General features: G+C 40.1%; 1 protein-coding gene across 1 annotated transcript in view; it reads right to left on the bottom strand.

Moving 5' to 3' along the window:
- OGDHL (oxoglutarate dehydrogenase L) overlaps window positions 1-15262 on the bottom strand; it is a 43232-nt gene extending 27970 nt beyond the window's left edge. The window contains exons 1-4 of the mRNA XM_062496164.1: window positions 15056-15262; window positions 8334-8507; window positions 5002-5104; window positions 1617-1732 (exon numbers count right to left, since the gene is read on the bottom strand). Of these exons, the coding sequence (XP_062352148.1) occupies window positions 1617-1732; window positions 5002-5104; window positions 8334-8507; window positions 15056-15262 (600 nt within the window). The remainder of the gene's footprint in view (window positions 1-1616; window positions 1733-5001; window positions 5105-8333; window positions 8508-15055) is intronic.
- Window positions 15263-21843: the final 6581 nt, after the last annotated feature.

The raw sequence follows: 21843 nt of genomic DNA on the forward strand, positions 1-21843 counted from the left end.
TCCTGAAAGCTACCTTGTCTGCCTCTTCCACAATATGTCCCCCAAAGGAATTCCATAAATGAATAAATTGTTTTACTGCATCTAGTTTTGTACAGAGTAACATTTCAAAATTTTTAAACTGGAAGATTCTCACCTGGTGCTACACTCAAAATAGGCCAACAAACCTGCCTTACACTGACTGGCACATTTCACCAAACTCAGTGCTGTTCTTACAGGCACAGCACACTCTTCTTCAGATGCTCCAACAAAGATTTCAATTAATTTATCAAAATTTGTGTCTTTTATCACATCTTTTTTAAATGTCACCTTAAACCAAGAAATAAAGACAGTGAGAAGACAGCTATGAAGACTAATGCAAATTATCTGATAACCGTCAAGTTTCAGAAACCTGGAAATGTAAAAAAAAAAATCCAAGCAGCTGAGAGCAGAGAAAGGACAGGGAGAAATGCAAAGACATAGCAGAAACTTTATCTACTTGTTCATTTTTTAATTTTCTTTTTCTTACTTTAAAAAGAGTATTTCATTAGAAAAAATATGTCCAAAGCACAAGTCAACAGGAGACCTACTGTGAGTTTTGAGACAAAACTACTCTCAACATAGTGTGTGCTCTCTACTGCCTTTAAGGAGTTGAATGTTAACCTCTATTAAAAAAAAATAAATTAAATCCAACGGTCTAGAGAAGAGGAAAGCAGAGAGTTATCTCTCCTTAATATAAATCAGTTCCTTAAGGCTTTCAGATTTTGTAATTGATTTTGTCTTTTTATTTGCACATTACAATTTTAAGGATTATTGCTACACAGATAAGCTAGAAGTGCAAAAACAAACAAAACATCCCCCAACCAAATACAGAGCTCAAATGCACAACAAAGATAATGTAGTTTAACCATTTACCATGCCTCAGCTAAGCCAATATAAAAGTCAGGCAACTGGGAATATCCAACAATGACTCACTCAGCAGTCTACAAATTTATTACCATTCCTACTTGCTGCTTTGCTATTTGGAGTATGCCCCTAATGATATTAATTCCTTCAAATTAGTTTTTCTTTGAATTATTTTATCTTTGATGACTTCCTATTGCATAAATCATGTCACCTGTCAGATAATTAAACTCTAGGAAAAAAAAATGGGAGATGGAAAACAAGGACCATCACAGTCTATAAACTACAGCTGGGCTTTCATGAATTTGGTACCCAGCCTTCATATTTTTCCTCAAATAAAGGTCTCACTAGAGCTAGGAATGTGAAAAAAACCCTTCAATGTCCTGAGCACTGTGTGCACAGGTGCTTGGTACAACACTTAAAAGACAATTTCTAAAAGCTCTGCTCCTTTTAAACAGTATCAGTTCTTTCCAGAACGAGGGCTGACATTAATATTCTACCATATTCACCTCTTTTATACTCATCCTTAATCTACGTATTTCCAACATCCATCTGATTGCACCAGTGTTGCTGCAACCTTTAGAAATAGTACAAAGGTTATTTTTAATGTTGCTGGAGTCCTTTACATGCTCTGTTAATAACTGGCAGATGATAAGGGGGTTTTGTGACTGACACGTGGAAAAAATTCACTTTGGTCTGAATGAAAACAATTGCAAATGAAAACACATCCCACTGACCTCCAGGCGTCTGATGATCTCTCGCAAAGAAAGACTGTTCTCATTTCCTCCTATGAAGGTGGTTGTTGGCAGCTGAAAGACTTTGTCCAAATCTGATTCATGCAAACCATAAAACCCTACAACAGATACATTATTGATTTGCAAAGTGGAACAGGAGACAAAAAGGAAACCAGCATTGTTTCTCAAGCCACGGCAATTACTTTTAATAAAGCACCATTAAGAAAGAAGGTACCAGATTAGAAATTGAAAGTGTGAATATTTTGAAGGTATCCATTAGTAAAATGGACTTTAGTCTGGATTTTAAAGAGTGTTTAAATTAAATAGCCATTATTTGATTCTTTCTTAAATGCTCAGATGAAACAACTGAAATTAGAATCATCCAAGCCTTTTTTTATATTTTACCATATTGAGATACATGTTATCAATTTTCCACACTACTTCTTGCAGCTCACTGTTTAATAAAATAACCAACTCTATCATGAGCAACAAACACACAAAGAATCCCTTCTCACTGACAGAACCAGTTGGTTGGAAGAATTTTAAATTAATAGACAGACAAAGAGGATGCACAACAGCTTCAATAAAATGTTGTACAAGCACTCTGGAGAACTTTCAAGGTATTTCTATTCCCATTCTTTCTCTTTTTAGGGAAATTAGTTTGAAATAGCCCTGTAATGACCTGTACAGCTCTAGTTCCAAGGCAGTAAACCCTTATAAAATACACTGATTTCCACACCCTCACCATCTAAAAACTTGTTTAACCACATTGACCTATCTTGATTTGGACATATCTAAACTTGTTCTGGCTGAGAATATTATTTTTAAAAATATTTAACCTATTATACAGTTTCAAAAGCCAAAATACACAACAGATAAGAATGAAAAATAGCATCAATGTAAGTTAAAGGCCTTGTATGATACAAGTTTAACTTAGACCTGTTAAATGAAGGAAAAACAGTTTCCTGTAATCGTGAGAAGCAAAGGTACAACACTTATAATACACATTACCCATAGTTACAGAACCTTATATATACACTAAAAATACATATGTTCCTACACATGTAAAAATGTTTGAAAATTAAAAATAGCTTCTCCATTTTTAATTTTGAATTCTTTGTCTTGATTCCAGCTAAGCTGTAGACATCCACTCTAACACTGATATGACAGCATGCAAATAACTCTTAAATCAATAAGGTGCTTAAATGTTAAGTGACTTTTCTGAAGATAAAAGCAAAGCAGCAAATTAAGGATGAAATAATAACAGCAGTTAAGAGTTGAAGACAGGACATAGGACTGCGTTGCTACCACTTCTACTATACAGCACTGTCAGTAAATAACATGGGTTTTGCTTTAAAAATAATATATTTCAAAATATTAATTTTGCTTTTAATAAAAATTTTAATAATACATGAAAATTTCAGACCTGGAGTGGCCAAAAGAAAGCATAGGTACCACTACTACTCCTTTTTGATATCATAACAGGTTTTTTTCCAGCAGGAGGGGAGAGTGACTCAGGGACGACAGGGCCTTTAGTGTTGTTTGAAACAAAGCAATGCATTTATTTCTTCACTTTTGCTGACTTTGTCTCAGACTTCAAAGGCTCTTGATATCCTCTCATGCATAAACCAGAACACATACAGGAGTGATTTGGGCACACACACAACATCTGTGCTTTGTACCACAGCACCACATATTTACTGAAGCATCACCTCGTGATTAAAGAGATACAACCTTACTGAAATCACAAAAGCAATTCTATACCATGACTCAGGCAGTAGGTACATCTGTAACTACCTGTGTTTTTAGAAGCAACTCTCAGAAATTTTCCTACCACAAGGTTGCTCAAAAAGAAACCAGAAGATGGGACAAAGAAAATGCACAGAAAAATCATATATTAAAATACTTTCTGTCCTGTCAAAGACCTTTTATAAGTTTCCTGTTCAGAACATTCAAGGATAGGCTTTTGAGATCTTCCTCTGTTTTAGCTGTGCCAAGACCGAGTTAGAAATTTTGTTTCCCCTCACAAACTGAAATCTCCTCAGTTATACTCTCAAACACATCCCCTCATCTCATTCAGAGGTTTGGTTTATTTTTCCCCTGGGAATGAGGGTTTCAGTGGGTGCCTTCTGACCAGTCACAATACCCTGGACTAAATTATCTGCAGAGTTTAAAGAAATGTGTACTGACATGCTAGTAGTCACCCATGCTCCAAATTAATTCTATTTGCTCAGTAAACGTCTCATGTGTTTTCTAGTAGGTACTCTATTAATTAAAGCTGACAAACTTGAGAGAGAAAACCCAATTTGTGTAGGCACCTCTCTCTTTAGTCTTAGGCATCCACTTCCTTTATACGATCAGAACTGCTTCTTCCCCTACACCAGAAACAGAAAACAGAACAGCAAAGAGGCAGTAGATATGCTTACAGTAAAACTAAGCAGAGAGTGTTTTATTCACTTCCTGTACTATGTCTTATGTCTGATTGAAAAAGCTTCCCTACACATCAAAGAAAAATTGATTCAGTGTCTTCATCAAGTAGAAAACCAGATTTTAAACAAACCAGGTAGATTGAAGAGCAGAGAAAATCAATCAGGTGTTCTTTTTTTTTTAATTCAAGTAGAGAAAAGTAAACAAATTGATCAGTGCCAATTTGTCAGACACAAGTCCTCTTAACAGTGAGAACAACCTTTGCAAAAGCAGATCCTAGTGCACCACATTCTTTCAGCAGTAAAGTGAGGTTTATAATAGAAGATACGATCACCATTGGATTATATCCACAGGTAAAGAATTCTATGCTTTCCACATTTTCTTCATGATAACTTCAAAGAGACTTCTTTAAGATATACATAAGGAATAAGCATCAGACATTAGATTCCAAATTTGGTATGAAATTTACCCTAAGTTCCTCTGTCCAGTCCTTCTTATTGGTTGGTTTCTCTATTGACTAGCCTTCAAACGACCCCAGTTCAAACAAGCATGAACTGTAATGCTGTAAGAGCAATTTAGATTATCAGAATGTATTGACTAGCATTCATTTCTGGTGTGGTTCACAAATAAAATATTTACAGGGTTTATTGAACATTTATAACAATTATTCATCAGAAGATGAATTCACAGACACCTCACTTGTGATCTGAGAGTAGAAAGTCCATTGTCCTAAACTTTTAGCTCAAAGGCTCTGTGTCATGGTATCAGCAAGCAGACAAGGTAGAAGCCTCCCTGAAATGTGGCATCCCTGCCCGGAGAGGAGAGCTGGAACTCTTTAGGTGATCTTTAAGGTCTCTTCCAACCCAAGCCTTCCCACGAGTCTGTGCCATGTCATTAAATCACCTCAGTGCAGCAATACACAAATGAGCATTGCAAATAGGAAGGCACACAGCTTACATACCAAGTTTGTCAATTGTGGTAATAAGGTCAGACGGAATAAACGAATCCAAATCGGCATCCAGAATTCCAAGGGGATCTAGCTGAGCCACATGATGGCCACGGATCTGAAAAAGGAGGAAAGTAAGAACAAAATGAAATCACACTAGAAGTCAGACAAAGGGGAAAATTCAATAATATCTCTCCATAATTTGTATATAATCCATTAAGTTGAACAAGCAAACACCACTGATGTGAAGACAGGGTTACATATTCCCCAAGTTTTCCAAAAGAACAAAAAACAAGCATTACATCACTGATTACATATATACCTCTATTGAAAATTATACATTACAACATAATCATTATCATGCCTGTCACACAATTTAACTGAGATTACACTGGAGTTTTAGTGAAGAAGGCAACCAAAGAGTACGCTCTCAGTCTCTGGGTAAAATTAAGAAACTGTGACGACCCTATAGACCTTACCATTTCCCAATTCAGTCATTTTGTATTTTTGCCTGAATCCTCGTTTCTGCACCTATAGTATATTAAAATACAGAATTGCTGACTTAAAACAGATTGGTGCTGCAGTAGTTTATATTGGCAGTGAAGGGATCACTCTTCCTGAGCATCTGCTCACTCTTCCTGCTCCACATCAGATAGGATCTGACAGCATCTGTTTTCATTCATGAAATTTCAGAAATTTGATCTGATAGAATTCAAGACACTGAAGAACACAAATTAAGTGAGGAATTCAGCCAGCTTTCAATGATCACTGTGACTGGCGTTAATGCATGCCACAACTTGCTATAAACTAGTGAATTATTATATAACAACACTACAGAAGAAATAACTAATTAATCCCAGAGATTCACAAATACAGAACAATTTTTAATATGCCTCTTATGTGTGACTCTCATATACCAAATTAACTCATTACAAGCTTTTTGTAGATTAATATATAAATAATTTCTTCTTATAATTTTTATTTTTAACTACAAATTTGCATCTCTTGGGTAGAATTTCATTCACACTACTACTACCCTAATTGTCCCTGAAAAAAACCCCAAAATTATAAAGTGCAATATTAACACTGAAATGCATCACACAGTAATAGAATATGATTACAGTGTGGCTCATCAAGAGAGGACCTGTAAAAACACGGTTCAATTATTCTATATTTGCTGGAGAGTTTGTAACAAAATGGTTTCCAGCCATAAGAAAGCAGAAATACAGCATCTTCTTTGGAACTACCAGCCCTGTAAACTCAGCCTGACTTCTGTAATTCTTTGCATCTCATGAATCACCAGTAATGAAACTCTGACAGGCCAAATGATGCCCACAGCAACATCTGTGCCATCTGATTGTTTAGAGCATCACTAAGTTTATCTGACTGGAACAAAGCAAACAATTCTGTCTCAAACATCATCAACAGCAAAGAATTCACGTCCCTAAGCTACATCTGCTCTTCAGTATTACTAGGAAGAGGAAGCAGGTCAGCAGGAATGTCAAAACCCAGAAAGGCAGAGCAGTAAATGCTATGCCATATTATTCCAGGAGCAGTTTGGTCTTTAAAAGACAGGATTTTCCTCAATATCAAGGCATTTTTTTACAAAGTCCGACTACTTTCACTGAATACAGAAAACAGTAACATCTGCAAAAATGAGAGATCAACCATGTAAAAATACATACGTAGAAAATTTTCATTGCTTGCCATATGACTAAATGCAAGTACAGACTACCAGAAACTAGACCTTGAGTTCTCTGGCCTCACTTTTGTTAAGCACACACATCCCACAGAAAATCCTTCTCTCAGTGTGCCCAGTGCTCTCTGTTGGAACACGCAATAGATTAACTGCCTTCTCAAAGTCCAGCTCAACAGACTACAAAGCAGTTTACCACAAAAACCATAAAACACTGACAGGTTTGAGAAATTAAAATTCTGTATCCTTCTCCATTTCATTTCATTATCAGGGAAAGGAAGGTCACAAATTATCATACCCCTTCAACACCAAATTTAGAGGATACTACATACCTTTCAAAAAGCAGACAGTTGCCTTAGGCAATCCTCTGTGACTGTTTGTTGCAGCCACATGGGTGCCTGCCATTTCTAAAGACATTTCTGTTCTATCACTTGAAAAATATAGGGAGTAAAATGTTAATCCTTGAACTATTTTCAAGTAAATTGTGTCAAGGAAGCCTAACATTCTCCAATTTTCTCTAATACTTCACCAAAATTTTACTGCAAAACTGGTTATTTTCTACATGTCTATTTCTAAGCAAATTTCACATATTCTTTATATTCACAAACATTTCTACTCTTTTACAACAACCTTCCAACTCAATGGTGACAATGCAATGTGTACAAAATGGGGCCTTTTAAGAAGTTCCTCTTCTATTCCTACAGTAATTAGGAATTAAATTTAAACAGGAATTAATTTTAAATCTAGGATTTAAAATATTTAGGGCAGGGAGGAACAGATCTGCTCAAATCAAACTGTATGAAACTTCTTGGAAAGTTACTAATTTTAAAAATACTTGTGGAATATTTTGTTAAACACAGATCTATCTGTATGGGTTGGTTATTTTGGGAGGTTTTTTAATATAATTTTTAAGCCTTTTATTAAAACTAAGATAACAAATACAAGTCTAAACAAAAATATTAAAACTTGTTTTTTGTTTGGAAAACATCTAACAAAACCACTGTCTTATTTCCAAACTCCTTCTTCTTTTGGAGGAAAAATAATGAAATTAGGCTTAATTCCTTAATTTCATAAAAGGCTTAAAAATCAGAGTGTGAAACAAAATCAATTTTGATGAACAGCTCTTTAAAAGAATCCATCAAAGTTAACCCAAATTCAGTACTGTCAGCCTTGTCAGATTCCCAAAATGCAGTCTCTGGTTAATTTATCATTTCTCCTCTCTCTTTTTACCTATAATCCCACTCAAATCAGGAATTCCAAGATTCACCTTAGATGTATGAGAAGGCAAGTACATTCCATTCTTTCTTTAAAGAATGGCAATAACATTTAGAACTGCAGTACTAACGTTTCCAGAGGTGAAGGCAGACTTTCACAAACTACTATTGCAATATTCTGGGCTAATTCAGATGACCAACATCAGATCCGTGGCTAATCTGAATTACGAGTTTGCTAAACCAGAAGATCACCCCAGCCTGAAATCCAACACTTCCATGTTTAGACACTGTGCTGGAAAGAAAAGCTGTCTAGTTCAAGGCACTTTGGATCAGAAGCAAGTCAATAGGTAAGACCAGAATACAAATGAGAACATAAAAAGGAAGAAGGTTGTTTGCAAAGAAGAAGCCTTCTCACACCTACCCCAAAACACACTTACTTGGTATGCTCTTATCAACGACTGCACAGCAAGGTGGTCTTCAACAAGCTTTTCAGCCTTCCCTGGTGTCGGGGCCAGGCCGTGGCTCTGCAGAAACGATGCCTTTCCTTCCAGCTGAGCTGGCAGATGGGCTGCCTGGCCAGAGCTAGCGCTTCGGAAAAACACATCCCAGGACTGGACACATGTACAGAGAAGAAAGAGAAATATTTATTACTTCAAACAAAAGTCTAATCCAAAGCAGCTCTTTCAAGCTGCAAATGGAACCTCATTGCATTACAGTGTTAAACACCACTAACAGAGAGCAAAAAAAAAAAGAGCACTGTTAAGTCTCAGTAGCAACTGTGTGTTATATTTACACAGAACATATTTCCTCTCACTTCTTACATCGAGCTTGCTCAGCAGAAAACTCTCCAGCACACAGATCTGTAAAGCATCTTCATACATTATCCATTCACACAGCTCTTTTTAATTGTGCTGTTTATCCAGGCAGCCAAGAAGGGGTACAGTAAAATGCTGCTGGTAAAGAGCTATCAAGCCTACAAAACACAGAACCTTAATGAACTAAACGAATCTATTCCTTTAATGACACTTCTAGAATTTATGACACTTAAAGACACTCACTGATTATGCTAAATCAGAGTCAGTCCTTAACAGCTTTTATTGAAGAAACTTTAAAAGCAATTAAAGCTTTTTTGAGTGAGACTTTTGTTCCAAGATATCTTCCTCACCATCTTAGGTTACCTTACCATGAAAGAAATTATGTGCCTGGTTTCAGGTGCAAGTTATAATTTAAAAAAGTACTTATCTCAGAAACTGAATCACAACTAACAAATGATCCTTTTATTTCCTTCTGTGATTTTACACAAGATACTTCACTCACATATGCCCAAATCTTGTTTTCCTGAACTGTTTTCATTGTGATGAGGTGATCACTGTGCCAGGTTAGAATGGTATGAGACACATGAATGCTAACAGAGAGCAGCAGAATGTGACAAAACATGTGAGACACCTCTACTCAGCAAAGAAGGAACTTTCCTCAGCCAGCTAACTTAAGAAAACAAAAAAGGAAGCTATTTTAAAAACTTGCATGTCTTTGTGACTGGAATAGGAGAACTGCAAGAGATAAATTCCTGTAAGGCTGCAAGCCTTGCATATTTCCATTGCATTTCAAAGAACCAAGTGCCAGAAAAAAGAAAAAGTAGTCCAAAGCAATTATTTTTAAAATATTACTTAATAAATGCATAACAGAACCCAAAAAATAATCAAAATAATGTAATATGAGCATGGCATGACAAAAAAAAAATTACAAAGTCCTTTCTGTTTTCATTAACAAAAAGTCTTTATACTGGTTATATTTCTAATATAATTTTTAATAGCTCTAAGGTGCTCAGAAACACCACAAGAGGGGCAGCATAAAGGAGCTAAACATCACCTAACCTTCCAAGTCCAAGTTGTGGAAGTGGGGGGATTCACTGAACCTGTGGGTGGGAATCTCATCATTAGCATGAGGCCAAGAAACATTGCTTTAATGCACCCCTCTTACTTCTTTATTCACACAAAGCTTCATCAATACAAATACTGTAAACTTAATTTATCACCCTGCTCTTACAGGCTTATCTAAACATAGCCTGACTTTTATTTGCCCTGACGTATTAAGGCAGACAGATCATGTGTGGCAGCCAGTCCCAGGCACACTGATGAAGAATTCATCCCTCCTCCCTTCTCTTATTTATGTCTCTTTCCTATAGTCTTCTTACCTTGACATCTTGGCAGCCACACTGAGATTAGAAGTCTGAATTTACATGTTATAAGTGGTCTACGAGAGCCTATTAGTGTGACTGTATTTTAAGCTGGGATTCTCTCTATACACCTTCCTGGTCTGTGTTAAGAACAGTATTGTTATTCCATGCCTACACAGCACCCAGTCTGAGAGTCTGGAGACCCCTGACAGTGAGAAACAGTCATAAGGCCTTTTTAAACAACTACAGTTACTTAGACTGGAAAAATTATTTGGGTAATACAGTGTTATAAATTTTCATTAAACATTAAATTAGGAAATTCCAAACACACATTTGGATCCATGACATCTCTAACATTCAAATTAATAAAGAATTTGCTTTGCTTATGTTAAGGTTTCTTCCTTACTTTTTCTAATGCCATGATACACATACAATGATGATAATAACTTAGCTATTCCTTTGTAAAACCTTTAATTTAAATGTAAAAGTTATCACAGCATGGTCCCACAAACAACTGAATGTGTTTTTAGACAAGTGCCCTGGTGAGAGGGTTGTTAACAAACTCCAAACAGACTTGCCCAGCAAGTGATCTGTTTAAGTAGAATCAGTATAGGGCTCCTTCCTCATACAAACTCACAAATATCAAGAAAATGTTTCCATCTGAAGATGCAGCCAGCTGAGATAGGAAAAAATAGTCTGGGTCCATTCTATTACATTTTTGAACTTATTGATTTGTTGGACAGGCTTGACATTTAATCCGAGGGGAGGGAAAATACATCATTTGGCTACAGAAAATTAGTTTTTACTAGATACACATCCATCAAAGCCTTTACAAATTTCTATAGTGTCTTTCAAGATTGATACCAGATTATAGTCTTCAAGTTCTGTGTATCAATGTCAGTCTTTGGCAACAGCATTTGCCACGTGACCAAACAGATAGAAGATCAGCTTCCTCTCACAGAAAATCTACAGTTTCTCAACTATATTCGTAAAGTTCTTCAAGAAAATGGCAGAGGAGATTTATAATACAAAAATACATTCATCAAAAAAAAATTAATATAGTAATAAATGATACATTTTCTTCCCTTCTGCCAGCAAATCTATATTGTAGTTAACCATTATATCTCAAGTAATACAACACAATTCAAGTGATTCAGTGGCAACACTTTACTGTCATATAATAAACAGTGTTGCAATTCGAATTATGAGCAACATATGCTTTATCTTGATGGTTTGGGGTTTTTTCCTAGTGCCATCACAATATTCATCAACTGCAATGAGGACAGAAATACCTTAGAAGACATACACTGAGCACCACTACATTGTATTTAAAAGAAAATTAATAAAATTAAGTCAAAGCAAAACAAACCTCCACCTTTTTTCCTAGTCTGTAAACAAGGAGGTGATTACACACTCACGGCAGAGCAGCTGCACACAGGATAACATGGCAGGCATTATGTACTCTATAGCCAACCATGCAGTTTTGTAATTAATCTTGTGATTGTAATAACTGAGCCTTGTCAAGCTTCTCTCTTATGATCTATGGCCCTGACACCAAGCTTCAAGGAGAAATAATGACGCCTTTTTCAGAGCCCACGTCATTTTATTCTGATTGTTGTTTTGGCTACTCTGACAATAGGAAATTCAAAAGGCAAGGAAAAGCAGGAAATCATCTGAAATGGATTTGTACAAAGAATAAAAGCTCATATATATATATATATATGCACAAACATGCATATTCCTTGATATGCAACCATGATATACATAGAAAGGAATAATTCTTAGAAACACTACATATGCTCTTTGGAATGTGACAGCCATATTTCAAACAGCTGTAAATAAGCATGTCCAGTCAAATATTCTGAGAGGGAAATCAACTCAGGAGCCCTGATTAGTTGGAGTTTTTAGGTACAAGTTGAATAGAGCATGACTTTTAGAGCCCAGGAAAAATCAAGTTTTTCCAACTAATCAATGGGGAGGCACATCCCCTCTGAAAAAGGGCTATCTAAGAAGAAACACAAAGAGAAATAGGGTATAAAAAGGAAAAAGAGAAAAGAGAATGCAATGTCTAAATACACAAGCTGGTTCTCTAGACCATGCTGGACATACTGAATAAAAAAATGAAAACTAGTGGCCTGCAGAGACCCAAATCATTAACAAAACCATAATCAACACCACGTGGTATCTCTAGATGTTATTTTCCAACATTTTCTCTCCTTTCTGTACCCGAATGACAAAGGCACAACTTTACAATCAAAATCACTTCACAAATTTTTCTGTACTTTTAAGAAAAAGGGGTGATTTCACCCTTAACATTTTAACTTGTTTTATGAAACCTCAAACTGAGCAATTTCTGTCAAGAAAAATTTTGGGAAGATATTTGCATCTTTCAGCCAATGAAATGAGATGGTTCTCAAGAAAGCAAAAATTCATTTTGTTGATGAAACAAAGTAAAATTAATTGGCATTCTTCTCCCCCTCCCCCTTTTTCACAGGCTGTGAAAAAAACTAATAATTTAGGCAAGAATAGCTGTAATCCATTATTTCCATCCATCATATTCTTTGAAGCCTCATAAATCAGGGACACAGTGAATTTACTTCAGTTGTTACTGTCGCAAGTTTATTAAACACAGTTAACCTAGAAAAAAAATCAGTTTTATAATTGTGTTGGTTTGGGCTGGGGTTGTTAATTGCACACTAACAGGTTTGGATTTCAATAGACAGTTGGCAATATAGAGATGTTTTTGTTATTGCTGAGCAGAGCTTACACAGTGTCAAGGCCTTTCTGCTCCTCACCCCACCAGTGAGGAGGCTGGGGCTGCACAAGGAGTTGGGAGGGTACAGACAGGACAGCTGGCCCCAACTGACCAAAGGGATATTCCAAACCACATCCTGCTCAGCATGGGGAAAGAAGAAGGAAGGGGGGACATTCAGAGTGATGGTGTTTGTCTTCCCAAGTCACCATTACAGGTGTCCTGGGGATGGCTGAGCACGTGCCTGCCCACAGGAACTGGTGAATTAATTCCTTGTTTTGTTTTGCTTTGCTAGTGCATGCAGCTTTTGCATTCTCTGTTAAACTGCCTTTATCTCCATCCACAAGTTTTTTTTTCACTTCTAACCTGATGATTCTTCCTCCCGTTCACACGTGTGTGAGAAAGCACAAGTGGCTGCGTGGTTGCCAGATGGGGTTAAACCACAACAAAAATGTATCTTGGATCACCTGGGATCCACTCCCTAGGCCACAACCTACATCGCTCTTGTCAACCCACTTGTGCTGATTTATTGCTTGCTGTTCAACCCACAACCTGCATGACCTCAACACGATCCATGACCAGACTGCGCCCGAACTGCCAGATGAGTTGGAGGCCTTTCGGCAGGATTTTTAGCATTTCTGCCCAGCCTGAGCAGCAATCCGGAAGGCGCAGGGGCGCACCTCTCTCCGCCTTGGCTCAGCACCCTGGCCAGCTCCCGGCCGCGGCGGGCTCTGCCCTCCCCTGCCCGCACCGAGCCCAACTTCCCACCCACAGAAATGCCGGCAGGACTCCCCAGCAGCAAAATGCACTGCACCGCCAAGGGGCTGGACCAGGAACTTCATTCATCTCAAAGGAAACAAGTTCGCCAGAAGCCAATACAATGTCAACACAATAAAAAACAAGATGTCACCTTGACGTCACCGCACGCTCCTCATGCATGAGTTCATCCCATGAGCATCCCCGGTATAAAAGGGTTGATATCGATCTACAGCCTTGACGCAGCGCTTTGGGCTTTGCAGAAATTCGGGGCGCCCACACAGCGTGCTACCCTGCCCCAGGTGGGGCTGGTGGGGCTCAGCTGGCAGCTACAGGACAAGGGCTCAAAGTCACATGAGAAAGAGCCACTCCTGGAGAAGGTTTCTCCATCCCAAGTTCAGGTGTAACATAAAAGACCTGGAATCAACCTGCTATGTGAATAAATCAGTCTTCAGGGCAGGCACTGCATATGTCACCTTTCAACGAGGCCAAGTTCATACACAAGATTCAAAGAAATAAAACAGCTACAAAACCACCCTTTTGGGTTTCCTTTCTCGTTCCTGCCTTTGGGATGTATCACTTCCTCACGCTCCAGACAGATTATCAGACTTACAACAACAACTTCTAAGTGACATTTTGATATACGTGCCTCGAGAACAAGGGAACAGACAACCAATTTGGTAAACATTTTGGGCACAATTCACATTACTTCCTGGAAAATGACTTGCCTGACTTAGAATTGATCAGATTTCTCACTGACTTCTTAAGTTACTATACATGCATCACCATAACAGAGCCCTCTTTGTCAGCAGAAAGCTTGTTAAAAAATAAGCCTATGTATTTTGTCCACAAGAAAGAAAGGATTTGGGTAATAGAGTTTTTAGAAAAGCAAACAAATGTCTATAGCCTGGAGAGAGAAGGAGAGACACGAAACAAAATATTTTTCAAGATAATTCAGAAGAACATTCTGACAATTTCAGATTTGGTTTTAAGGTTACAATTTCCACAGTTTTATCCACAGGCAACTGAACATTCACCTTCTTCACACAGTTCAGAAGTACCAACATCAGCACAGATTATTTAAATATAACATATTCTCTGATACAGACTTACTATAAACCAAAAAATTATTTTATTTTTGGGTCATCCTCTGGATGTAATTAATTACTCAACTGACAGCTTGACTAGCATTTCCATGGAAGAATAAAGTTTCAGAGCAGCTTTCTATTTCTGGTCTGGATTTCTCATTCTTTCCACTCTGCTCACCATGCCTGTGCCTCCTCTGTACCTTTATAGCTCCAATATCAGATCTTACACCAATCAATAGGTGGGAAATTAATTTCATGTTTTTCATTTCACACAAGACCTTTTCCTGAACTTTTTATTAAAAAAGCGAGAAAAAAAAAAAACAAAAAAAAAAAAAACCAACCCTATTTCACTCCTAACCCAGCATTACAGTCAAGTTTTAGACTTACCTTATGTACGCTTTTAGGGTTTTCAAGCCATGCATAGTACATTTCCTCCACATAATTGGAATTACTCCCACTCAGGAATGGCTCTGAGGTTCCTGATGAAAAATACCGTTGGCCATGAAAAAATGCCCTTCTGGCTATATCCTGTTTTTCCAGAAGTTTAAAGCCATGCCTCTTCAGCACAGCTGCAAACAACTTCAGATGACTCATGTTTGTTTATTAGCCAGACGATCCAAGTCTATTAATAAAATAAAACCAAACTTAATCAGAAAAAAAGAGTCAATGAATTGCAGACACATTTCAGCCTCACAGCAAAAATTGAGGTTTCTGGTTACAAGTGCTCTAGTACAAAGCTCAGGCCTAGGCATGAAGCTCCCTCCAGAGCTACAGCCACAGCAGTGGAGTGGCTGCTGCTGCCCATCCCCACATCAGCCAGCTCCTGTCTCCAAACCCTGATCCCTGAAGCAATCACCATCCGTACCGCCTGCCCCCGGGCCCAGTTCCCTGCAACAAATGGGGCTGCTGGTCATTGACCACTTTGGAGCTCCTGGCAACCCTCTCTGTTTGGAAAGCTGTGGCCTTTTACCCAGTCAGACTGAGGTGGGGTCAGCAAACAGTGCCAGACATAGGTGCTGTGGAAAACAAAAACGCCCAAATTTCTGCCACGAGTAATGGAGCTTACGAAATAATTAGAAGTGTTAGTTAAGTGTTCATATTGACATTAGCCTTCAACCAAACAGTGAAACACTGAGAAAAGGCTCACTTTAATTTGTTTTCCTAACTGGCAACATTTATCTTGTGCTTCCAGTGATCTCTTGGGAGCCTTGTAACAAGGATAGCAGATTCCATGCAATTTTGAATTGAGAAACTTAACTTTCCAATTCAATTTCCCATAATAATGGTTGAATCTTCCGAATGCTGAACAGCACCAGCCCCAGTGCTAGTGAAGGGAATCAGAGCTCACCTTCAAAATAAAATAAAAAACAAAGGCATCTTAAAATTAGTCCTGAAATAATATAATCTTAACACTGAAGTTGCTAAAACTGCAAAGAGCAATAATGTGAAAAGAAATTATTCACTTTTTTTCCATTTTAAAAGTATTTAGAAAGCTACAATAACATGAAGGATAAGGTATTAATTTAGGAGAAGTAAAACTCACATTTAACTCCAAAGTGCCTCTCATTTGTTTAGCTGGCCATCTGGAGAAATAATTTATTTAGTCCAAGGCAAAACCCAAGGTCTTTTGTTAATTGGTGTGACTGAACAATTGCTAAAACCAAAAGTACCAAGCTGCCAAATGATCTTTTAAGTTTTTCTTAAAAAAACAACAGTTATTTTGAGTCATAGAAAAAAATCTTAATGTTGCCTATTACACATTAAGATTTCTTTACCTCTAATTCAAAAAATAGATGCTGTAAAAAGTTTCATAAACATTTTCTGTATATAAATCCCATTAAACTATTTTTTCACCATTTCTCCTCTTACAGCCTCCTTTCAATAAACAAAATACATGGCTATAAAATGCCTAATTTTCTAAGGGACAGGAACAGTTATATTTTTCATCATCAAATTTAAAAGTTAATATTGATCCTTTAAAAAAAATAAAGAAAAAGGGCTCCTGCTAAATAAAACAGTATTATGGCCTGTTCAGCTCTGGCATCGCATTTTTAGCTCAACATCTATTTTAAAAGCTGATGACTAGATCCTTTTTTTAGTCACTACCTTTAGCTGTATCATCCCAGCAGTGAACTGTCTTTGATCATTCAAGATTTCCTTGTTTACTCTTTCAAGACTTCTGCAGCTTTTTCACTTTCATGCACCAGCAGACCTGAGCTGGAACTCCTAAGAGCATCAGTCATCATCCACCTAGAGGATGTGCTAAAAAGCACTTGTCCATGCTCTCCATGTGCCCAGACACAAGGAAAGTGTTCTTCCAAGGCAGCAGCACTGAAACTAGCACCCAGTCCTCATTTAAACCTGTGAGCTCCTCAAAACCACACACTCCTCTCTCCACCTGGCATGTGCAGCAAACTGGCAACAGCTGGGCTACTGGTATGCTGAACCCCCACTCATCAGTGTTATTTCCTACCATCCTCTATTCCCTTGTCACTTCCCATTTCACGGATTCAAAGCTTACTACAACACCTGTGTCAACACCCATCTCTGACCAGAGCTCCCAGGCAACTGGAGGAACACAAACACCATCATCACCTTTTAGAAGCAGATTAAGCTCTGCAAGAGCACTGACAGAGCTCATATACTGTCTGCACACATAATTCCCTTAAGATTTAACTGCAAGTGTGCATGATGTCATTTTGAAAAACTAGGTGAGACTTCAACATGTTATAACAGTAAGAACAGAGAGGTCACCATGGCACTTACAACTTTATGTCTGTGCCCATTCTCATAGAAATTATTATTGCATCTGCCTTACTGCATGCAAATCTCACCCTCTGCCACAAAACCTTTACAGACATACACTCATTCCTAAGGGATTACCTACTCTCACTTAAAGTATTTTGTAAAGACTTGAGAGAGAAGGGAAAGAGAGGAATGTTTTTCTCAGTTTATCATACTGCAGCAGCAAGCTTCTTAAGCATGGGTAATTTTACATTTTTTCTTCATAATATGTCTGCCTGAAAATGCGTAGTTCTTTCTTCTAGAAGTTAGTAAACAACACATAACAGAATAACAAAAATTTGTCAGGGAGATTCAAAAATGGGTGCAAATTACATAATATATAACAAAAATAAAGAGTTTGTAAGTGGTACTAGTCACTTCCCTCCAGTTCCATTTAAATTTCAAAATGGGGTCAGAGCCATGCTTCAAACAGTAACTACTGAATATGCAATCTATAAAAGCATACAGGAGCTATGTCATTCCAGCCAGACTCCAGTTACAGATTAATCTGACTCAAAACCCCTGACGACTTCTGAGTTTCTCCTTCTACACACATCACTCTTCAGCACAGATGTCAGCTGTCAGCAGTTAAACAAACCAGAGGCCACCAGCGTGACCATAGAGCATCCCAGCCCACTCAGCCTTGAGCCTGTCAGTCAGAAATCGGCACCCAGGACAGCACACAGGAGTCAGGAAGAGTTAGAACTGTTCCACTTCACTATGCTTCCCAAACCACCCCTGAAATGAAAACAGTGATTGGAAAGGGATCAAGCTGAGCTAAGAGCAACCTAAAGAATGGTATTAATTAAATCTCTACCAGAGGTCAAAAACAAGAAAGAAGCAGTGAACCACAAGAGCAACCTGATATTTAATGCATCACAGCACCCTCAAAATAGTGGAAGTAAATAAAAGCCCCAAGCAGCTGAAAATTCCTGCAGCTGTTCTGTCTCAAATAATGACCTAGCTTTCACCTTGGCACTTCCACCTCTAGAAGTGCCGTAATGTCACAGACAGTCCTGGGAATTATTCTGCCCAGGTTTCTAGAAGGTCATAGAGGTATGTGGAAAACAGACAGCACACACTTCTGATAACTAAGTTTTTATCCAGCTCTTTTCAAGATCACTTTCAGTATAAATACACTGCACATATGAATCAATATCCTCCTGGTATTGCCAGTGCCCTTATCGAGTTTCTTAACACATGTGAAGCCCTGCTACCAATGTTAACAAACGTTCTTTATGCTCTGAAGAAATGGTGGTACAAAAGTCTGGTCCATATTTCATAAAGAATAGGTTTTCATCCACTCTCATGGTAATTTCCCGCAATATTTTCCACACAGCTTACTCTTAAAGTTCTTTTTTAAGGCTGAGTAATTCAAATAAAACAAGGTTGACAGTGAAATAAAATGAATGAACACGATAAAGTTTCTCCAAAAGATTATCATAGGTAATTCAAATCAGAGATAACAGGGAATATCCTTATTTAATAAGGCTACTTCAGGGATACCTCCATGAACTTAATGTTTCTTTTCCCCAGCACAGATATGCCATGCTGTATAGAGAATCCTAACCCTCCACACAGAAAGTTGACCTGCAGGAGGTTTTCCAGCAAGGCGCACAGCTCAAGTCCTGGGCAACGGAGGCGTCTCGGTGCAACGAAACTTAACGGATTTATTACCGTAGCCTGAAAAAAACGCCTTCAGCGGGTACCAGAGGGATGACAGCACCACAGACTGCAGGCTGCCAAGAGCCCGGGGAGGGTCGGGTTTGCTCTGCGGCCCCTCCCCGTAACGCCAGGACGCGGTGTCCCGGTCACCCTGCCCACCGGGGCCGGAGCCTGCGCGGCTGTCGAGGCGCTCCCGAGCGCCACGGGGCTGAGGCATCACCGGAGCCCGGCCGGGCCGCCCCGCTCACCCCTCGCCCGGGGCCCGGCTCGGCCTGCGGCGCGACCCCCTGAGCCGCACGGCGAGAGGAGGCCCCGCCGCGCCGGGGGCCTGTGCGGGGCACGGGCCCTGCACCGCAGACGGGCCCGGCCCGGCCCGGCCCTGCCGCCCCCCGCCCCTCACCGGCGCGGACAGACCTGCGGGGGCGCGGAGGCTCCAGCGCATCCGCGGAGGGAGGGAAGGGAGGGAGGGAGGGAAGGCAGGGAAGGGAAGGGAGGGAGGGGCGGGGGCCGCACCTGCGTCACGAGAGGCGCGCGCGCTGAGGTCACGGCGGGGCGGGGCCGCTGCACCGGCACCACCGCCCCGGGATACGGGACACACCCCGGGACACACCCCGGGACACACCCCGGGACACACCCCGGGACACACCCCGGGACACACCCCGGGACACACCCCGGGACACACCCCGGGACAGGGGACACACCCCGGGATAGGTACGGGACACACCCCGGGATAGGTACGGGACACACCCCGGGATAGGTACGGGACACGGGACACACCTCGGGATAGGTACGGGACACACCCCGGGATAGGTACGGGACACAGCCCGGGATAGGTACGGGACACGGGACACACCTCGGGATAGGTACGGGACACAGCTCGGGATAGGTACGGGACACACCCCGGGACACGTACGGGACACACCCCGGGATAGGTACGGGACACAGCCCGGGATAGGTACGGGACACGGGACACACCCCGGGATACGGGACACAGCCCGGGATAGGTACGGGACACGGGACACACCTCGGGATAGGTACGGAACACACCCCGGGACACACCCCGGGATAGGTACGGGACACAGCCCGGGATGGATACGGGACACAGGACACACCCCGGGATAGGTACGGGACACAGGACACACCCCGGGATAGGTACGGGACACAGCCCGGGACACACCCCGGGACACGGGACACACCCCGGGACACCCCGGCCCGGCTCCCCTGCGGGTCGGTGAGCGCGGAACGCTGTGCGAAGCTCCGGCCCCTCAGCTCTCACCGAACGCCAAATATCGGCGGGAGCACCGCGCCGGTGACAGCGAACGCCTAGGGATACCCATCCGATGGACAAGATGCTGGAACTGCTCCTGTGCAGAACAAGTTTGACGGGAAGATGGGGAGTTTGATAAGGGAGTTACAAAGTGCACCAAGGACAAACGGGTTTGCTTTCCAAAATTTGTACATAAAGTAGACTGAATGTAGTAGACCTTGACAAAATGATAGCATCTGACTTACATGACCAAGTGTAAAATGCAAGACAATACAATTTCAAGTGCTCCTTTGCTGGTAGAATTCTCATTTGCATCTTTCATGTTTTCTTTTCTCCTGGTTGCCTTCAAATTACATGTCTCTCCGTTTTCTCTCATTAATCAGAAATGACTTATTTTTTCTATACCTGCTCTTAAACAAGTTACAACGAAGATTAAATGCCTATATACATAAGGTAAAACTGGTATTTCAGATAACTATTGACACCACATACATTCCAACGTTTGGTAACTTCCTGGGTAAGTAATAAGATTGATGGGAAAACTGGACACACCTTAAAAGCAAGGAAGAAAGAGCTATAATTTGTGTTAACGATATAGTGCAAAAAATGAGTTTACCAGGTTCAGGTGGGGAGAAATAGAAAGGGAAAATCTTAGGAAGGAACACAACAGGCTTCGTCTGGGGTCTTGTCACCTAATGGCCACTCAGATTTTCCTGGGACTTACTGGTTGATAAAATTGTTGATTAGAGAAAAAAATAATTTCTTCAAAATGAAAAAAAACCCTTAATCCTCACATAAATACACCAAAAACCTTATTATCATCTCAGCAGTTTTCCTAGCAGCTGTGCACCTTCAGGGGACTGCAGAGCGAGGGTGTGAATGATGTGTGCATGGGTTTGTGCTTGCAGTGTTTAGTGCAGGGAGCAGATGGAGCAGGCACACGGAGACCCCAGGACAGCCCATTCCTTGCTCAGTGCTCCCGGGGAGGGTGGCCCAGCGCCCCTGCAGAGAGAAGTGGGTGCTGAACTGGTACCTGAAGCTGGCCAGATGCTGCTTGAGCCTTCTGGCAAGTGGTGAAATATTGTCAGATGCTGCAACTACTAATTGAGTCTTAACCTTATTATGGGCAGACAGGAGCCATGTTTAGAGCAATCATGTTATGCTGACTGAACATAAATTCAATTAAAAATTATAGTGAGGACAAGCAGACCTCCACTTTAGAGGGAAACCCACATGTCAAATCTGACTGTGAATACCATTGCAGTGAACTGGATAAATTAAATGTGCCTGGATAGACACTAAGATACTACAGTATGTTTCAAGTGCTTATGTTGCTCCCAAAAGCCTTTGCCTAGTTTCAAATTTACGTTGTTTTTCTTCCTTTTATTTTTTTTAATGCTTCACACCATGACAATTTGTGTGCTTGAAACAGCAAGACTCTGCTTTATTGGGATTTGGA

Source organism: Cinclus cinclus, chromosome 7 (assembly GCF_963662255.1).
Source record: "Cinclus cinclus chromosome 7, bCinCin1.1, whole genome shotgun sequence".
Taxonomy (NCBI): domain Eukaryota; kingdom Metazoa; phylum Chordata; class Aves; order Passeriformes; family Cinclidae; genus Cinclus; species Cinclus cinclus.